The sequence below is a fragment of the Astyanax mexicanus genome, chromosome 19, assembly GCF_023375975.1.
Source record: "Astyanax mexicanus isolate ESR-SI-001 chromosome 19, AstMex3_surface, whole genome shotgun sequence".
In the NCBI taxonomy this organism is placed as follows: domain Eukaryota; kingdom Metazoa; phylum Chordata; class Actinopteri; order Characiformes; family Acestrorhamphidae; genus Astyanax; species Astyanax mexicanus.
In genome coordinates, this window is record NC_064426.1 from 5,456,129 (window position 1) to 5,473,604 (window position 17,476).

General features: G+C 38.4%; 2 protein-coding genes across 2 annotated transcripts in view; both read left to right on the forward strand.

The window, feature by feature from the left end:
- The first annotated feature begins 1,919 nt into the window (after nt 1-1,919).
- On the forward strand, nt 1,920-15,300 carry nat15 (N-acetyltransferase 15 (GCN5-related, putative)). The gene is made up of 7 exons (XM_007245549.4): nt 1,920-2,208; nt 5,977-6,092; nt 6,261-6,390; nt 8,667-8,763; nt 8,878-9,112; nt 10,202-10,383; nt 10,505-15,300. The coding sequence occupies exons 2-6, from the start codon at nt 5,983-5,985 to the stop codon at nt 10,356-10,358; spliced, it is 729 nt and encodes a 242-aa protein (XP_007245611.1). The 5' UTR covers nt 1,920-2,208; nt 5,977-5,982; the 3' UTR covers nt 10,359-10,383; nt 10,505-15,300.
- Nucleotides 15,301-16,506: 1,206 nt separating this feature from the next.
- The window catches only part of carhsp1 (calcium regulated heat stable protein 1), a 42,571-nt gene continuing 41,601 nt past the window's right edge, over nt 16,507-17,476 (forward strand). Inside the window, exon 1 of the mRNA XM_022675872.2 lies at nt 16,507-16,692. The gene's annotated coding sequence lies outside the window, so the exon portion shown is untranslated. The remainder of the gene's footprint in view (nt 16,693-17,476) is intronic.

Consider the following 17,476-nt stretch of genomic DNA (forward strand, 5'->3'; position numbering starts at 1 on the left):
TTTTCATATGTCTTTTGAGGAACATTAGGGAGTGGGTGCCATTTTTTTGCTACCTTTTCACCTGTTTTGATGAAAAAGAGGTATGGGTAGTTTTGATGTAGATTTTGTTTTGTTTAGTTAGTTGTGTTCTTTGTAAAAGGGTTTTTTTTGCTATTGTTGCACATGCTCGCCCCAGAAGCTACATTTATACATTTCTTTACGATAAAAATTATTCTGGTTTGTCTGGCAGAAGTTCTGCACACCATCATTTTCTGTTATAGCATGACCCTAGACCATCTATAAGGCACTAATTAATCCACTGAAGATTACTTCCCTCACTCCTACACATATAGATTTAATCTGCCGAAAACAGCACCCTTTGAGACACCATCAGGTGGAGAGGCCCTTCTGTTGGAAGGGCAGCCCTATAAGGCCATTAATTAAGACACATTATCATTTTTTTTTGCTCGATAGGCCACATCATCATAACTTATTGCAAGAAAGTGCTCCCTATATGCCCCAATACACCAGTAAATTGAGTGACAATGGGTTATTTGTCTGAAGCTTCATTAATATTACTACTTTAAAGGGTAATTCCATCCTATTCTCAAAACTGGAGGATGGCATTAGGCATAGTGCCAGTAGATTCACTTTTGTCTCTTCCTATTCTATTGGCAATACTTCAGATAACTGTGTATGTGTGTATTTGTACATCTGTGTCAACAGAAAGTGTAACTGAAAGTAACTAAATGCATTCATTTGTAGGAGTGTCCTCAATTTTGTATGTATTGTGTGTGCTACAGATGTAAATGTAAGTATAAAACAGTACCTTATGTATTTTAAGCAATATGATTGAGGTTTTTATATGTGTTTGTTTGTCTTTTAGACATATTGGAACAACATTGCATAATAGCCGCTATCAGTTTAATCTGAACGCAGCTGTTTTATTCTCCACAGCTATTAAAAGAAGTGACTGCAGTTTTTTTCCATTTCATTTTATTTTAGCCACAGTGTTTCCTGAGCTGATAAACTTTAGCCCACATTAGCTGCAGCTCCAGGCCTGGCACCGGTTTCCCCACTGGCTCCACAGCCCTCTGAACAGCCCCCTCTTCCCCATGGAGCTCCGTCACCTCTTGTTACTGAATCCTGCTGAGAGATCTCAGAGATGAGCTCGCAGCACAGGCTGAACAAAAAAAAATTATGATGAATTTGTATCATATTTAAATGTCCAGTGAGCTTCTCTCACATATTTACATATGAATCATATTTATGACACAATATCTCATATTATTGAGTTGTTTTCTCTGGCTAGAATTGTCCAAACAGACAAGCTCTGTTCTTTAATATACAAATGTTCGTATCCCATGAATTTGCCATGTCAGTGTATTTACAGACCTTTATAGGGAGTAACACATAGATAGATAGATAGATAGATAGATAGATAGATAGATAGATAGATAGATACTTTATTTATCCCGAAGAAAATTTAGTAATGCCAATTTTATGGCATATAAGAAAAAAATTAGCATCTCTGTGTTATGAGAAAGTTTTTTTATCATAGATTTATTACACTCTAAAACACATTATTATTAAAATGTATATAATAAATGTATGTCATAAAATGTATATGGTCATAATAAGATACTGGCAAAAAATTAGAAACAGCACATAATAACAAGATTATTTCAGATATGACATGGTAAAATTACATATAATAAAGAGACATGATTTACAAAACTATATGATGTTCTATGCCATAAATAGGTAATGTCTTTATGACATTGCATCTCATAAAAACAAGATAATGTCTCATAATTAAGTTCTTTCATAATTACACGTTTTTCATCAAAATGCATGATAACAAAAAAAGAAAATCGTACCGCATATGTAGCTCTCGAGTATCGGTACAGCCCTGAAACAGCGTGTTTACAGCTAAAGAGGTGAAACAGTCACAGCATAGGCCTGAGCGGGACACACACACTGCGGCCGCCGTAGCTCCACAGCAGCGCACTGAGAGGCGTTAGCAGCGGAACTACAGCCGGGGAGCTAACCGGAGCTAATGCGCCGCGGAGACTCGCACAGCGCCGCACAGCCGCAGCCGAATGTCTCACCTCCGTCCGGGACACTCACCTGCTCCTCAGCACCATGATCCCGCTGCTCTGAGCTCTCCCCGCGGAAAGACCGACGAGCCCTCGCCCGCGTTTCTGCCTGTCCGAGCGCCGAAATAAGGCAGGTCTCCCCCGGTGCTCACCACTAGCAGCTAGCAGGCTAATGCTAACAGCCCCGGAGACTGGGCTGCTATGGGAGATAGCTAGCTGCGTTAGCTAGTTAGCAGCTAACAGCTAAACATAACAGACGTGTTTATTTTTGTATTATGAATCGTTCAGGCGCTAGTTTTGCGCGGGCTTTCGTTATTTGTATTAATGTGGCAGAGATATATTCGAATATTATCTTGGTATTAAGGTTATATGGCTTTACAACATATTATTATTAATATTTTAAGCAGCTGTATAATGTTAGTTAGCTAATTAGCTTGCTTGGCTAGCTAGCTTTAGCTATTTAACTAGTTAGTTAAGCTAGCTGACTAGCCGGTAGAGCTCGTTTTACAGTGCTGTTTTGAGAGAAGGAACAGGTTTTAACTGTTTATAAGGTTAATTCTTAGCCCTAAAATGTTAAACAGTTTTAAGACTAACGTGTTTGTTTGCATAAAGCTCAGATAAGACAGCTGTTCTGATAAGCTGGCTCACTTTTTTCTGCTAACGTTGGTCAAAGTGAAGCTGTGTGTCAGTTCAATAACACTGGAGCTGTCAAACCTCTATTGTAAACTGTGCGTATTAATATAGTGTGCTGTTATGAATAATATACTATAATTAATATTATGTACAGTCCCACCTCCTTCTCATTCAATGTTTTCTTTATTTCTTAATTTAATGTATTTTCTACGTTGTGTATTAATATTAACAACATGGAAACATTTAAGGGACACATGTGGAATTGCAAAAAAGTAGTAAGCAGTAAAAAGAAAGTGTAATCTAAACCTGATCAACTGAGATGGTGATTTGTGGTGATTTAGGATGAACTTGAGCTTCACACCGTGAAAACCATTCCAGGTGACTCTACCTTGTGAAGACACTGAGATTAAAATACCAAGAGTGTGCAGATCTGTCCTCAAAGATAAATGTGCAACTTAGAAAAATCTAAAGTATAAAACAAATTCTGTTTTAATCTGTTGACAAAGTAATAATTCTACATCAAATCAAATCATCAAATCAAATTTATTTGTATAGCGCTTTTTACAACTGGTGTTGGCACAAAGCAGCTGTACAGAAACATGATTACAGGACAAAGAGTCAGGCAAAAGATTAAACATAGAAAATACATAATACAGAACCCCCAGTGAGCGCAGAGGCAAGGAAAAACTCCCTCAGAGCTGCAGGAGGAGGAAGAAACCTTGGGAGGACCAAGACTCACATTAAAGGGGGGACCATCCTACCACTGGTCAAATGGCTTTTAAATTAATTTTAAAAAGTCTTTCATACATCCACATAGGTTTTATATATTCAGGTGTATAGCAGCTCCACTAATGGCTTATAGAGTAAGATGGATGATGAGCAGCTGATCTGTGGTGGTGGATGGAGAAGAGCTGACTTCAGAAACTTCCAGTCTGGCCAGACAGAGGACATGAGAGCCTGAGGGTCTAACATCCATCGGTATCGGGTCAGACAGGTGGGCAGTCAGTAACTCGGAGGAAGGCAGAGAGATGGAATTAGTTTTGACTGGATTTATGTAAAACAGAGAATATAAAACATTATCAGAGTGTGGCTAATGACTCCGGCAGATCTAAATAAAACAGCCTAACTAAAGGCAGAGAGCCAGAAGGTAACATAGACATGGAGGCTCCCTGAAACACTGGCATCCACCCACTCCACCGTCCACAAACCTGAGTGACCGTGTGCAGTGGGAGAACAGCAGCACCAGCATCTCAGTTTACCACAATTCCCTCTGCCCATGAACCCCTGAACCTGCAGCCTTATCTAAGGGGAAAACATTAATTACCAAAAGCTAAACTAAACAAGTAAGTTTTCAGTCTAGACTTAAAGACTGAGACTGTGTCTGAGTCCCGAACATATTCGGGGAGATTATTCCAGAGTTGAGGTGCTTTATAAGAGAAAGCTCTTCCTCCTGCAGAGCTCCTCTGAATTTTAGGAACTACTAATAAACCAGCACCCTGAGATCTGAGTAATCGCGGTGGTTCATAACAGGAGATGAGGTCTCGTAAATACTCAGGAACGAGCCCGTGTAGGGCTTTATACGTTAACAGAAGAATTTTATAGTCTATGCGGAATTTGACTGGAAGCCAGTGCAGTGCTGATAGTACTGGACTAATATGGTCAAATTTTCTAGTTTTAGTAAGGACCCTGGCTGCAGCATTTTGAACTAGCTGAAGTTTATTTAAGTTACTGCCGGAACATCCAGACAGTAGCGCATTACAATAATCTAGCCTTGAGGTAATAAAGGCATGGACTAATTTTTCTGCGTCATGCAGTGATAGGGCATTTCTTAGCTTGGCAATATTACGGAGGTGTAGAAAAGCTGTTCTAGTAACATTAGATATGTGTTTATCGAATGCTAGATCTGAATCTATAATAACTCCAAGGTTTTTAGCTGCTGAACCAGGTGTGGCTGAGAAGTCGGCCAGATTTAGCATTAAGTCTGATAATTTATTTCTAGCAGCTTTGGGGCCTAATAGGAGAACTATTTAATAGGAGGAAGTTGTGCGACATCCATGATTTTACATCTTTAACACAATCCTCGATTTTCTTTAATCTCACTCTGTCATCAGGTTTGGCTGATATGAAGAGCTGAGTGTCATCCGCATAACAATTAAAATTCACATCATGTTTTCTAATAACTTTGCCCAGTGGGAGCATATATATTGTAAATAATAACGGTCCTAATATAGAGCCTTGTGGAATTCCATATCTTACCTTGGTATAACTGGAAGACATATCATTTAACCTCACAAACTGATAGCGATCGGTTAAGTACGATTTAAACCATGATAAGGCAGTTCCGGTTACACCGACCATGTTCTCTAGTCTTTCTAAAAGGATAGTATGATCTATTGTATCAAAGGCTGTGCTCAGATCGAGAAGTACGAGTAGGGAAACACAGCCTTGGTCGGCGGCCGTAAGTAGATCGTTTGTTATTCTAACTAAAGCTGTCTCAGTGTCTACATGTGTTCCTATAAAGCTTTAATGACTTCAATCTACAGTACAAAAAAATCATAAATGAAAGAAAACAAGTTGAATGAAAAGAGGTATGTCCAAACGTTTGACTGGTTGCCCAGCTAAATTATTTATTTCATTGTCTCCCAGTCCTGTACATTTGAATTTTTACCTGGGAATGACAAAGGAGGGAAGACGCAAAAATATGCAGGGTCAGGTGTGCTTCAGGGCAGAACCAGGTTTAGGAAGACTTTATATCACTATATGATGACCGTATTTTCTGCGCTGTGTTTAAAGTGACATGGTTTTTGTTATTAATAAGTAGTTGCCACAACATAATTTTATTTATATTGTGTCCAAAAATTACATTTCTAGTAGTGAACATATTGAGACCACTGAATAGCAGCTATAGTTAGTGGTGTTTAACAGAGTGGACAGTGAGTGAACACAGTGAGTTTAAAAACTCCATGTCAGTCTCGCAGCAATGCTGAGAATGACTCCTTACCCAAATAATACCTGTTTTTGGTGGTCCTGTAGGGTCCTATGCATAGGTGAATGTAGGCTAAAGTATGGCTAAAGTATGCAGATAAACAGAATAACAACAGTTACTACAGATCTACAAACTGCTCCTAAATGGTCAGCGGAGCTGATCAATTAGACATTGGTATAGTAATATTGGTCAGTATATCACTGTGTGTAAATCCCACATAACTGCATATACATTTACAGTAAGCCTGTTCTAATTTGCTTCTTTTTTTTTAAATTTTAGGTGTGAATGACCGACGTGGTGCCCCTCACTGCGCTCAGCGAAATCAAGCTCCGTCTTCTGTGCCAAGATGACATAGACAGCGTTAAAGTGCTCTGTGGAGATTGGTTCCCCATTGAGTTAGTATACAATCATTCTATGTGCATAACTACAAATGTGTCCGTCTTGGTTTTAATGTTGGATTTAGTTAAAAAATAAATATTTCTTATGAATAAATATGTATAGTCTATGGATGCACTGATGATGTCCCTCTGTTAAGCGAAAGCTGTTTCTTCTGCACTCCTCAGGTATCCTGACTCATGGTACCATGACATCACGTCAAACAAGAAGTTCTTCTCCCTGGCTGCTACCTTCAAAGGGGGCATCGTGGGGATGATTGTGGCTGAAATAAAGGGAAGAACAAAAGTACACAAAGAGGTTGGACCGGTTTTCTCCTTGTCTTAAGTAGCACAGCTTGTTGACAGTTTATTGCTGTGGGTGAGCGGCTGCACAATGTTTGGAGTCAGCAGCATCGTCTGGCAACTTAAACTATTCATGTTCAGCTACAGCTTTATACTAGTAAAAAAAATTATATATATATATATATATAAGTAAAAATGAGAGATCTATCAGAGACATGTTATATATGTACAGAAACCTGTACATATTGCATTAAATTATTACAAAATATTTTTTTTCCTAATATCATGCATTTCTACATCAGTTTTGCAAGTCATCTACAACAATGGCTGAAAAGCAGAAACCCTAAAAGTTACTGCATTTTACTACCGATCCTCCTTCTCTTTTCCTCTCCTCCGTGACCCATGTTGCCACCTGTCAAAAAACCGGAGGTCACAAAAGAAGGCATTTAATATCCTCCTCAAAGTGGCTTCCAGCAGAGAATACACCAGAGTATCCTACACAGGAAGTGTGTTAGAAAATATTTTGGAGTGACATCACTGTGGCCATACCAACAGAGCACAAACACACACATTTTAAAATGAATTCTTTCTTAATACATTCATTTATTAACTGAATTTTGTAATACATTGAGCAGAAATAATAAAATCCAAAAAAACTAACATGGCAGTAAAGCAAATGAAATCACTTATTATAAGCAAATAAGAAAAGAGACAATACGTAACACACAGGGCCTCCACTTATGTTTTTTCAAATATGGCAAATTTTGGCAAATATTTCACAAACTTTTAGAAATAGAATTTTCTCTACAATGAGTTTAAACATCCACATTTAATACAGTTAAAAGGATGACTGCTTTTTAGCAGCTGTGATTGGCTTGGCAGTATTAGGGGTGAGCTGAAAGCGGCGGGCATTGTGATTGGCTCATTTTATCAGTAGTTAACATCCTGTAAAAACACATCAGCTGTCCTGTTTGCCCACTTACTGCTCCGTCACTCTATTCCTCCCGCTTCTCATTCTCCATGACTCCTCCACCTTCTTCCGGGTAGGAAAGGAGGAGTAAAAAGGAAGGAGGAGGAGTAGGAAAAGTTTTGTCCGGTCACGCCAAAGGACAGCTGGAGTTATAGGTGAAGTTCTAGCTAGTTATTGGTTCATTACAATGTAGTACTGCTTAACACTTACTAAATAATATATACCTTTAGCCTCTCAGCAGGTGTTACCACTGAAGAACCCTCAACAACTTTTACTTAGATAATGACCCAAATTAACCCAGACTGAGTTTTTGTATTTTTTTTTATACAGAATTAAATATTGAATCAAGGGAATAGGAGTGTATATTTTAAGGTTAAATCCTCTTGTAACATAAATGTAGTTATTTTCCATATAACTAGTTATGGAACTAGTTGTATTGAACATAACATTTTATTAAAGTGTTTGTATGGTTAAATGGTTGGAACAGAGCTTTAAAAGAAGAAAATACAACTTTAAAAGGAGCAAGTTTTATCTTGAGCACTCCTACATTCAGTACATAAGCTGTCCTGGAACTTTGTTTAAAAGGAAAGCACAAAGTGCTGTAAGAAACTCTACCTTTAAATGTTCCGTCACACATATGTCCCAGTAGACTCTCTTGGATTAGTATTTGCCTTGTTTTATTTTGCATGTTTTATTTTAGTTTGGATGTTTTTTACAGTATATCCTATTTCTGCTTCAAAGTATTTTAAATGGAGCACACCAGCATGTCAGGAGCCTCATTATAGAGCATGATTAATTAGACGGCAAACTCCATATGTCCTTCACTGACTTTCTGTCTGCAGCAGTGGATTTCCCATCAGACCTCCACAATTTAGGTGTGAAGTGAAACAGAAATGGTTAAAGTCGACCTCCTGTGCTGATCCGCAGTCAGTTGTGCTTTCTCCTGCAGTGGTGAAGCTTAGGATTTAGATGAGTAGAGCTGGAAGTAGAATGCTCTTTTCTTTTTTTTTAGTGTTATTGAGTTTAATGACTAATTATTGTGTTGTTTGAGACATAAATTACAGGTATTTCAGCCAAAAAATGCTTAGAGGAGGTTTTGAAGTCTGTTCATCACCATGTTATTATACCTTTTAGAATAAAACACTTTTTTAGGGTGGGCTTATAAGGAAAACACACACGTCCTACTTTTATTGGATTTATTGCCTAGCCTAAGCTAGCTTTGCTTAACTGAATTCTCATTATTTATGCATACCAAGATCAATACAGTATTTAACAAATAAATTCTGCTGTTATGTTACTAACATAGTGCTCTGTGCATGTAGGATGGGGACATTTTGGCCTCCAGCTTTCCTGTTGACACTCAGGTTGCATACATCTTGAGCTTAGGAGTGGTAAAGGAGTTCAGAAAACATGGAATAGGTAAGTCATGAAGATAGAAATGATAATGTTTCATGGTTTGATTTGATTTGAGTTAAATTTATGAGTAGTGTGATTAAACGTGAAGCTCTCTCATGATCTCTGTACATTCTCCAGGTTCTCTGTTGCTGGACAGTCTAAAGGACCACATCTCCACCACGGCCCAGGACCACTGCAAGGCCATCTATCTTCATGTACTCACCACCAACCTCACAGCCATCCATTTCTATGAGAACAGAGACTTTAAGCAGCATCATTATTTGCCCTATTATTACTCGATCCGAGGAGTGCTCAAGGATGGATTTACATACGTCCTTTACATCAACGGCGGACATCCTCCTTGGACAATCTTATATCCTTTTGTGTGTGTGTGTGTGTGTGTGTGTGTGTTGGATTAAATTTAATGTTTCTGGCCTGTTGCCACTGACGTTGCTGGGTTGTTTCCATTCATATTGTTGGGCTGTTGCCACTAATGTTAGTTACTGTTGTTCTATAGACACTATTGGGCTGTTGCTACATACTTTGTTGGGCTGTTGCTACTAGGGATGGCACAATATTTTAGGATATTTTTCTGATTACGATATTTGTAGCGATATGACAAAATGTGAAACTCATATATTATATAGATTTATTAAAACAGAGTGATCTATTTTAAGCGTTTATTTCTTATATTGTTTATGATTATGGCTCACAGCTAATGAAGACCCAAAACATGTCTCTCCAAACCATCACTGAGTGGTGGAAACTACACACTAGACCTCAAGCAGTTTGGACTGTGTGTCTCTCCACTCTTCCTCCAGACTCTGCTCCCTTGTTTTACAAATGAAATGTAAAATTTACTGATGATCAGTGATGGTTTGGAGAGACATGTCATCTGCTGGTGTTGATCTACTGAGATGTGCAAAGTCAGTGCAATGTCTACCAGAAGATTTTTACAGCACTTCATGCTTCCCTCTGCTGACAACTTTTATAGAGATGCAGATTTCATTTTCCAGCAGGACTTGGCACACTGCCCACACTGCCAAAATTACCAATTGCTCTTATATAATATTCAAATTTTCTGAGACACTGACTTTTGGGTTTTCATAAGAAATAAACAATCAAAATAGATCACTCTGTGTGTAAAACATCTATATAGAATATGAGTTTCCCGATTTGAACTGAATTACTGAAATAAAGTAATTTTATAATGATATTTAAATTTTTTTGAGAAATGCACTAGTGTGTTTTAGCGATGCTACCACAGACATTGTTAGGCTGTTTCCACACCATTTTTAGGGTTCCTACCACAAACGTATTAAGATAGCTACAACACGGGTACAAAAGTTTTCAATTCAGTTATGTCTTGGGAATGTATAAGTGAAAATGGCTTTTATAAAATGTAAGAAAACCCAACTGCTTCTGCTTCTGCTGCTTCTGTTTTCCTTAACACCTTCTTCACTGATTATATTCATCATATAGGGTCAGCCTTGGCCAGCCTAAGCCCGTGCTCCATTCCACAGCGGATCTACCGCCAAGCACAGAGTCTTCTGCGCAGCTTTCTGCCCTGGTCAGGCATTTCATCCAAGAGCGGCATTGAGTACAGCAGGACCATGTGAGAGCTGTCCGTCACCAGCCCTGCAGGTTGGTATTACCTATTTTTTGTCATTTCTGTCAACAAAGGTGATCTAGTTGTTCACATATAAACCTTATATACACTGTTAACAGTCTTATATTTTGTGTTTTGTTCTCTTTTTCTCTTCAGGTGAAGAGAATTTCAGTCTTACCAGTCCAAAACCTTAACCCCAGTGGTGGTGAATTTTACACAAAGCCCTGTCTCGGTTGCCTGCATTCCTCCCCACCCCAGCCCGTGTATTATATCTGTAAATAATATATGCTCTGATTAATATATGCATTGTCTTTAGTAGACTACCCTCTTGATATGAACCTTCCAGTCCACTTCACGCCTGTAATTCCGCTGCTATGTAGAAAACGTTCTATGGCTCTCCCATATTTTTAATATAAATAGATTTTTATGTGTGCCTATTCTTTGTAAGGGGACTGAAGAAGGTAAGGTAGCAGTACTTCCAGGTAGGTTCATTAGTAACGGAGTCACCTGAGTGCGTGTGTCATGCAGTGGGTTCTTTTACGGTGTTCTTTTACGGCACCCTGACACAAAGCACTTCTTTCTTTTTCTTTTTTATTTTTATGCAGAGTTTTAAATAATGGGTTTTAAGAAGGATATGTGGAAAGGCAGCGAATGTAGTCGAGAGGAGTCCGCAGTCCATCCTATTCATAAACACCATGCAGTGTATCTTGATTTTATATTGGAACGTTGAATGTAATCATTAGGGTAGATGGGATGTAATTGCTAAGTGTAAGGTGGTGAATCAGGGAGTAAACGCATTGTGAGGAAATGCATGCAGCTTTGCGATCGATTTCTTTAACACTGGGTAAGTGATATTTAGTAAGTGATCTCGCTGGACTCGTCCACTAACGCTGTTAGGTTGAATAGGAATGTGCTCAGAAAGTTAGGGAGGATGTTGTCGCTGTCCAGAGAAAAAGAAGCATCTCTAAATCAGCTTAACTTTAGAGGAGAGAGAAAAACCTTCTAATCTTTCAATGGAAGTCAATGTTAAAGAGTTTATTTCATGTAATTTTGAAGTATTTCTGTTAATTTCGGCACAGTGTAAGGGACAGTTTGTCTGTTGAAATTATGTAGTAAACTAAAAATCAGCAAAAATTGTGATGCTTGTTTTTCATTGGACAGCGACGATATAGTTAAAATCAGAATATTTTTTTAAATTGGCTAGACATTAACGGCTCTGGCCAACATTGTTTGGATGCTAACTACTTTGACTGGATGTTAACTTCTCTGGCTGACAATTGCTAGATGGGACTACTCTGGCTAATGTTAGCAGAAGCGTAACTGCTCTGGCTAATGTAGGCTGGATGTTTAATGCTCTGGGTGACCTTGATTGGATGTAAATTGCTCTGAACATCTGCCCGACATTGGCTAGACCATAACTGCTCTGGAGGACATTGGAGGTCTTTGGACAACATTGGTTAGACAGTAACAGCTTTGGCTGATGTTTACTTGATGTTATCTGCTTTAGGGTGGAGTTCCCAAATGGTTCTTAACACTGAGATGATTCTTAGATGGTTGAGCTCTCTCCATGTTACAAAGTTTTTAATGCTGAGTTTTTGGGAAATGGTGCCCTGGTCAGATGGAACTGCTCTGGCCAGTATTGGCTGGATGGTAACTACTCTGGCCAATGTTGACCTGATGTTAACTGCTCTGGATGACATTGGTTAGACAATAACTGCTCTGGCAGATGTGGGCTGTATGCTAAGTGCTCTAGCTGATGTTGACCTAATGTTTACTGCTCTGGATGACATTGGTTAGACGATTATTGCTCTGGCAGATGTTGGCTGGATGGTAACTGCTCTGGCCAATGTTGACCTCATGTTAACTGCTCTGGATGACGTTGGTTAGACAATTACTGCTCTGGCAGATGTTGGCTGGATGGTAACTGCTCCAGCCGATGTTGACCTGATGTTAACTGCTGTGCATGACATTGGTTAGACAGTAACTGCTCTACCAGATGTTAGCTTTTTTTTTTTTTTTTTTTGGAACATTACTGGTCGATATTGGATAAATCATAACTGCCCTGGCCCGTGTTGACTGGATGTTGAGTGCTCTGGCTGACATTGATTAGACTTTTAGCACCCCCTCATACATTTGTTAACATGCTCATTGACACAGAACCATCCTTGAAACTAAAAGCAGCATGTGGTCTGAGGCGGTAGAGTAATATTACAGGATTTTTCAATAATAAGACTTGGTTTAAGCAGCGTTATGCAGTTCTGAAGAGAGATCTCATACAGCTCCACCAAAGTTACATAGTGCAGTAGCAGCGTTTTGACCCATAGTGGCAACGACAGAGACAAAATTTCTCTCTATTACAGACAGTTTACCATCTGTATGATTTGTAAGCTGCTATTTTAAGGTCAAATATTGAATTGCTAATTAACATTGCTTTAAACACTTACAATACTGTGCAAAAAAAATCAGACCACCCTTTGTTATATTCAGCATTGGGAGAAAAGGCAGAAAATGCGTATAAGAGAAAATGTCACTGAAGCCTGAGCAACTAAATCTTATATCATCTGTTTAAATGTTTAGAGCATCCACCCTTTACTTTTGTTACAGCTGTTCAGTTAATATATTATTATACTAACTCTCATTAAATTATTCTGTAACTAATTAATTAACACTTGCGCAAAAGTTTTGGCACCCCCGGTCTAATAACATTTATTCCTCATTTTAAAAAAGTTAAATAAGCCTAGATGCTGCACATATGAAGATTTAAAATTTTGCATTTAATATTTTGCAGTAACATTTGCAGAGGTGCCAAGAGTTTTGCACGACTACACAAACTCACACATGCACGCATTTCTATATGTATAGTGTCCCTACTGACCCCTGATTGCATCCTTAGTCCCCATTTCTCCTCATTTTAAAAAGGGAATGAATGCCACTGATGTTCTGAGCCAACATGACTGTACACAAAGTTCTGATCTTTCCACCGCCCAGTGTATGTGTGTGTGAAGTGTGTTACTCTATAAAGACACAAATGCATTGTTCCTATGCTCCTTGCAACCACTAAATAATTTTCTGTTTTCTGTGTGCATTTTACAATTGCTGTAATGTTTCTCTGATTCTCTGAATACTTTCATTCTTGAAGTGGAATTCCACCATATTTTAAACAAATTTCTTACTAATTTAGTGTTTGAGATGTAAGCATAGTCTTTCAGAGTGGTTTGGAGTAAATGGATTATAGTAAAAATGTTTTACATTGGTGGTAAATGGAGCCAGATGTTGCAAGGTCTGTAAATTAACCTGCATGGATCGTTTTATATAGTTTTGTTTATGGTGATAGTGACACAAATGTGATTTATTTTTCCTTACTGTGACACATCTGATTTAGTTTTTAGGTCTGAATGGGCAACTGGAATCAAGTGTTTCTAAATTGGATTTAAATCATGTTAATATGTGCACCAAGATTGTCTGTGTGTCTGATTTGTGGGAGTGCAACAATAATGTGAATGGTCAGATGGGATTAGTTTTTTCTTTGTTGTGCCAAATCTGACTCCACTTGGCTTTCAGTCGTATTCACACAACTGAATATAATCTACAACGAACAGGGCAAAGCACCTAATGGGAGTCTAATTCTGGTAGGGAGTTGGAATTTGGCATCATCAAATTGTCCCTCTGGGACATGTATCATAGGAAATATTTTGCAAATATATGGAAATGTGGAATATGATCTGAGCAAAAATCTTAATTAAGGATGTAATGTGAACATGGCACAAGTGGCCTTTTTATCTGTTTATAATGTGAATATAATGTAAAGCAGTACAGACAGAAAGACATATGTAATCCAATCTGACTATTGACATTTTTGTTGCATAGCGACAAATCTGATACATATCCAATCTATGACCCCAAATGAAAGTAACCCAAATATGATTTTTAGATGATCTGGTTTGAGTCCAAACAGTCCTGAAAATATCAGATCTATGCCGCTTTAACTTGGTAATGTGAACAGAGCTGAAAATTGGGGGGAAATTAGATTATAATTAAAAATCTGAAAACAAATCTTTTTTGCTACATTAATACAGTAAGGAAAAGTGTCCAAAACCTGATTTTCTTACCAAATTTAATGTTTATTTTATGTTGTTCACACATGCACATCTTTTTAAATTCACCCATAATCCCTTCAGACATTGGATTCCTTTTACCACCATGCAGCAAGTTACTCTTCCAACCAAACCCAAACCCTCTGAATGATTATCCATTCATTTATGCGGAAATGCTGATATTTTGCTGGAATTCCTCTTTTATGTCTTCATTGCCTTTGAGGTTATTCTTAAAAAGTGATCACGACATTGTATTGTTGTATTGTTGTGAAGAATGATGCTTTTCTTTTCCTCATATAAGCTGTAAATGAGACCCAATATACAGAATTAAGCCTTGATCTAGTTTTGGTTTAGATTCTGATTTGCATTGATAATAATGTAATAGTATCTTTTTTGCATTATCTACATCATTAGTGTAGAACTAGGTTTAATCTGATTCATATAGATTTAAATGCAGTCTCACCTCTATTCATTGATTGTGAAGACTTGTGCAATAGTGCCCTCAACTGGCAAAAAAAATATGTAAAACTTACATATTTTTTTTCTATTATTATTAAACTCACTCGAGTTTCAGCTTTACATTGTCTTTTCTGTGTTTACCACCTGTTACAGCAGTGGGAGAATTTCACAGTGTTAGCCAGAGTGTGGACCTAAGAACTGCTCCTATTGGACAGGTCTGATCTTATGGGGTTTTCTGGCTAACTCTCTGGGTTTTCTGATCTCTCCCTCCTTCAGCTCATCCATTTGTTTGCATCTTGTGCTCCATCCGTCCAGCAGTCACACACTGATTATTACACACATTGTTTTGAGATGACTTCTTGATGAGAACGAAAAGAGGAAATAAAGCTATTAAAGAAGTTTGCTTGCCTGGAGTGAGTGTTTCTGTCCCCTGTGCTGTGGTTAATACAGAGAGGACTAGTGTAAATCACTGTAAGTGAATGGAATCAGGATTTGACATACAAATATTCATTTATACACCGATCAACCATTACATTAAAACCAAACTGCTTAATATGTACTCCCTCCCTTGTGCTGTTAAACAGATCTAACCCAAAAAGGCATGGATAAACAATAAATCTAAGAGTGTCCTGTGGTTGGATTAATCATAGCAGTGCAAACTTTAAGTCTTGTAAGTTGTGTTCTGTATGGTGTGAGGTGGGGCCTCCATGCATTACACTACTGACCTCTGTGGTTAGTTAGATAGTAGATACCAATAGCAAATAGACTGACTACTGCAGAGTGGGAACACCCCACAAGACCTGCCTGGTTATTGAAGTAACCAACAACTAAGTTGGCTTACAGCTAATAAAAACTCAAAGGTCAGTATCTTAGAAAATTTGATTATAAAAGAGTAATTGGTACTTTTGGCAGTGTGCCAAATCCTGCTGGAAAATGAAATCCGCATCTCCATAAAAGTTGTCAGTAGCAGAGGGAAGCATAAAGTGCTGTAAGATTTTGTGGGAAAACACTGCACTGACTTTGGACTTGATATAACAGTGGATAAACACTAGCAGATGAGATGGTTCTCCGAATCATCACTGATTTTGGAAACTTCACACTAGACCTCAAGCAGCTTGGACTGTGTATCTTTCCACTCTTCTTCCAGACTGTGATTGGTCCGCCGGCCGCTCGTTCCCGCCCCCACAATCCTGCCTCTGCGGTTTAAACTGCTGAGCGACTCTGAGCCGCTGATACACGCACTCTGAAGTTTAAACGTAACAGCAATCTTGCTGGATACGAGTAGGCTACTATGTAGGTTTGATACACAAGTTTAAATTGGCCTTAATTCGTGGCCACGCATTAGGATCTCGTTCCCACTCCTTAATAAGTTGTGGATTTGCCTTAGGATCTCATTACTACGCAGACGTCCCAAGTCTCCTGAAAGTGCCTGGAGTCTACCGCATATCAATAGCGGCCTCCTGATTCCTACAAGTTTGATAAATTCTCCCGGAATCAACAAAGACAGGCAGGCATCATGGCTCTATCAAAAGCAAAAAAAATGAAAATCTTGCCCACTGTACAGTTTGTAATGGCGCCAATACTCGAAGATTTAAGGTAACGGTCGTTTGCTGACGTCACCCCGAGCGGAGCTCTGAGCTGGGGACTGACTGACTGAGAGCAGCAGCTCTGAGAGAGGCTTCAGTCTACAGATACTCACTGAGACCTGCTTTATCCAGCTCTTTACCTGGACTTTCTCTATTTAAAACACCGCACAGGCCCATGCTCCACACCTGAACCTGCAGTCTACAGGTGAGTGATGCTGCTGCACGGCTTTAGACGCCCTCCTAACCGGGGTTTGCTGGTTTGAAGGCTGTAAGTGGATTAGAAAGTTTGTTTTAGTGAGTAAACTGGAGGAAAAACGAATGAAAAAAAGCTAATGTTTGAGTTTTATTGAGTTACAGACTAGATAAAGCTGTATTTTTAAATTTTGCACTGAATTTACAGTAAAAACAGCAGCAGAGGCAAATCCAGGTCTGGAAAGCAAAAATCCGTCCCAGGATTTAGTTCCAACTGCCTGGCTGGGTCTGCTGAGCTGCAGCGAAGTCAGTCAGGCAGTAGGAAAAAAAATCCTGGGACGGATTTTCGCTTTTCGTTTTCCGGATGTGGATTTGACTCATTTACTCTTTTTTTGTGCCTTTTAACTGTAAAATCTGTTTTAAATGATTGCCTTACTGCTTGTATCTAGTTTAAGTAAATGCATGATTTTAAACACTAATATTTAGTTTTTTATTTATTTTAATATATGATAAATTTAAAATGCTTGAGCTAGTTTTGATTTTATTTATACATTTTGTATATGTATTTTTGAAAGTAATTTTTTAATCATTGTGAGTTATTCTAAATCTTGAAACTTGCACTGAAGCTAATCCGGATCCAGTAGTTCATAGGTGTTCACATTGGTATAGTTAATAAACCGAATTAAGCTAAGCCCTATAGAAAGTAGTTGTCTTACTTGGTGGGAGGGGCTGTTTTTGTGGGGTTTTTTGTGTGTAAGCCTCCAGACTCTGCTCCCTTGATTTACAAATGAAATGTA

What these genes read in the sequence shown, in the direction of transcription:
- nat15 (XM_007245549.4), top strand. Translation starts at nt 5,983, where the DNA reads ATGACCGACGTGGTGCCCCTCACTGCGCTCAGCGAAATCAAGCTCCGT. An exon ending in GGAGATTGGTTCCCCATTGA is followed by an intron (nt 6,093 to 6,260) that starts GTTAGTATACAA and finishes TGCACTCCTCAG; the next exon opens with GTATCCTGACTCATGGTACC. An exon ending in GAACAAAAGTACACAAAGAG is followed by an intron (nt 6,391 to 8,666) that starts GTTGGACCGGTT and finishes CTGTGCATGTAG; the next exon opens with GATGGGGACATTTTGGCCTC.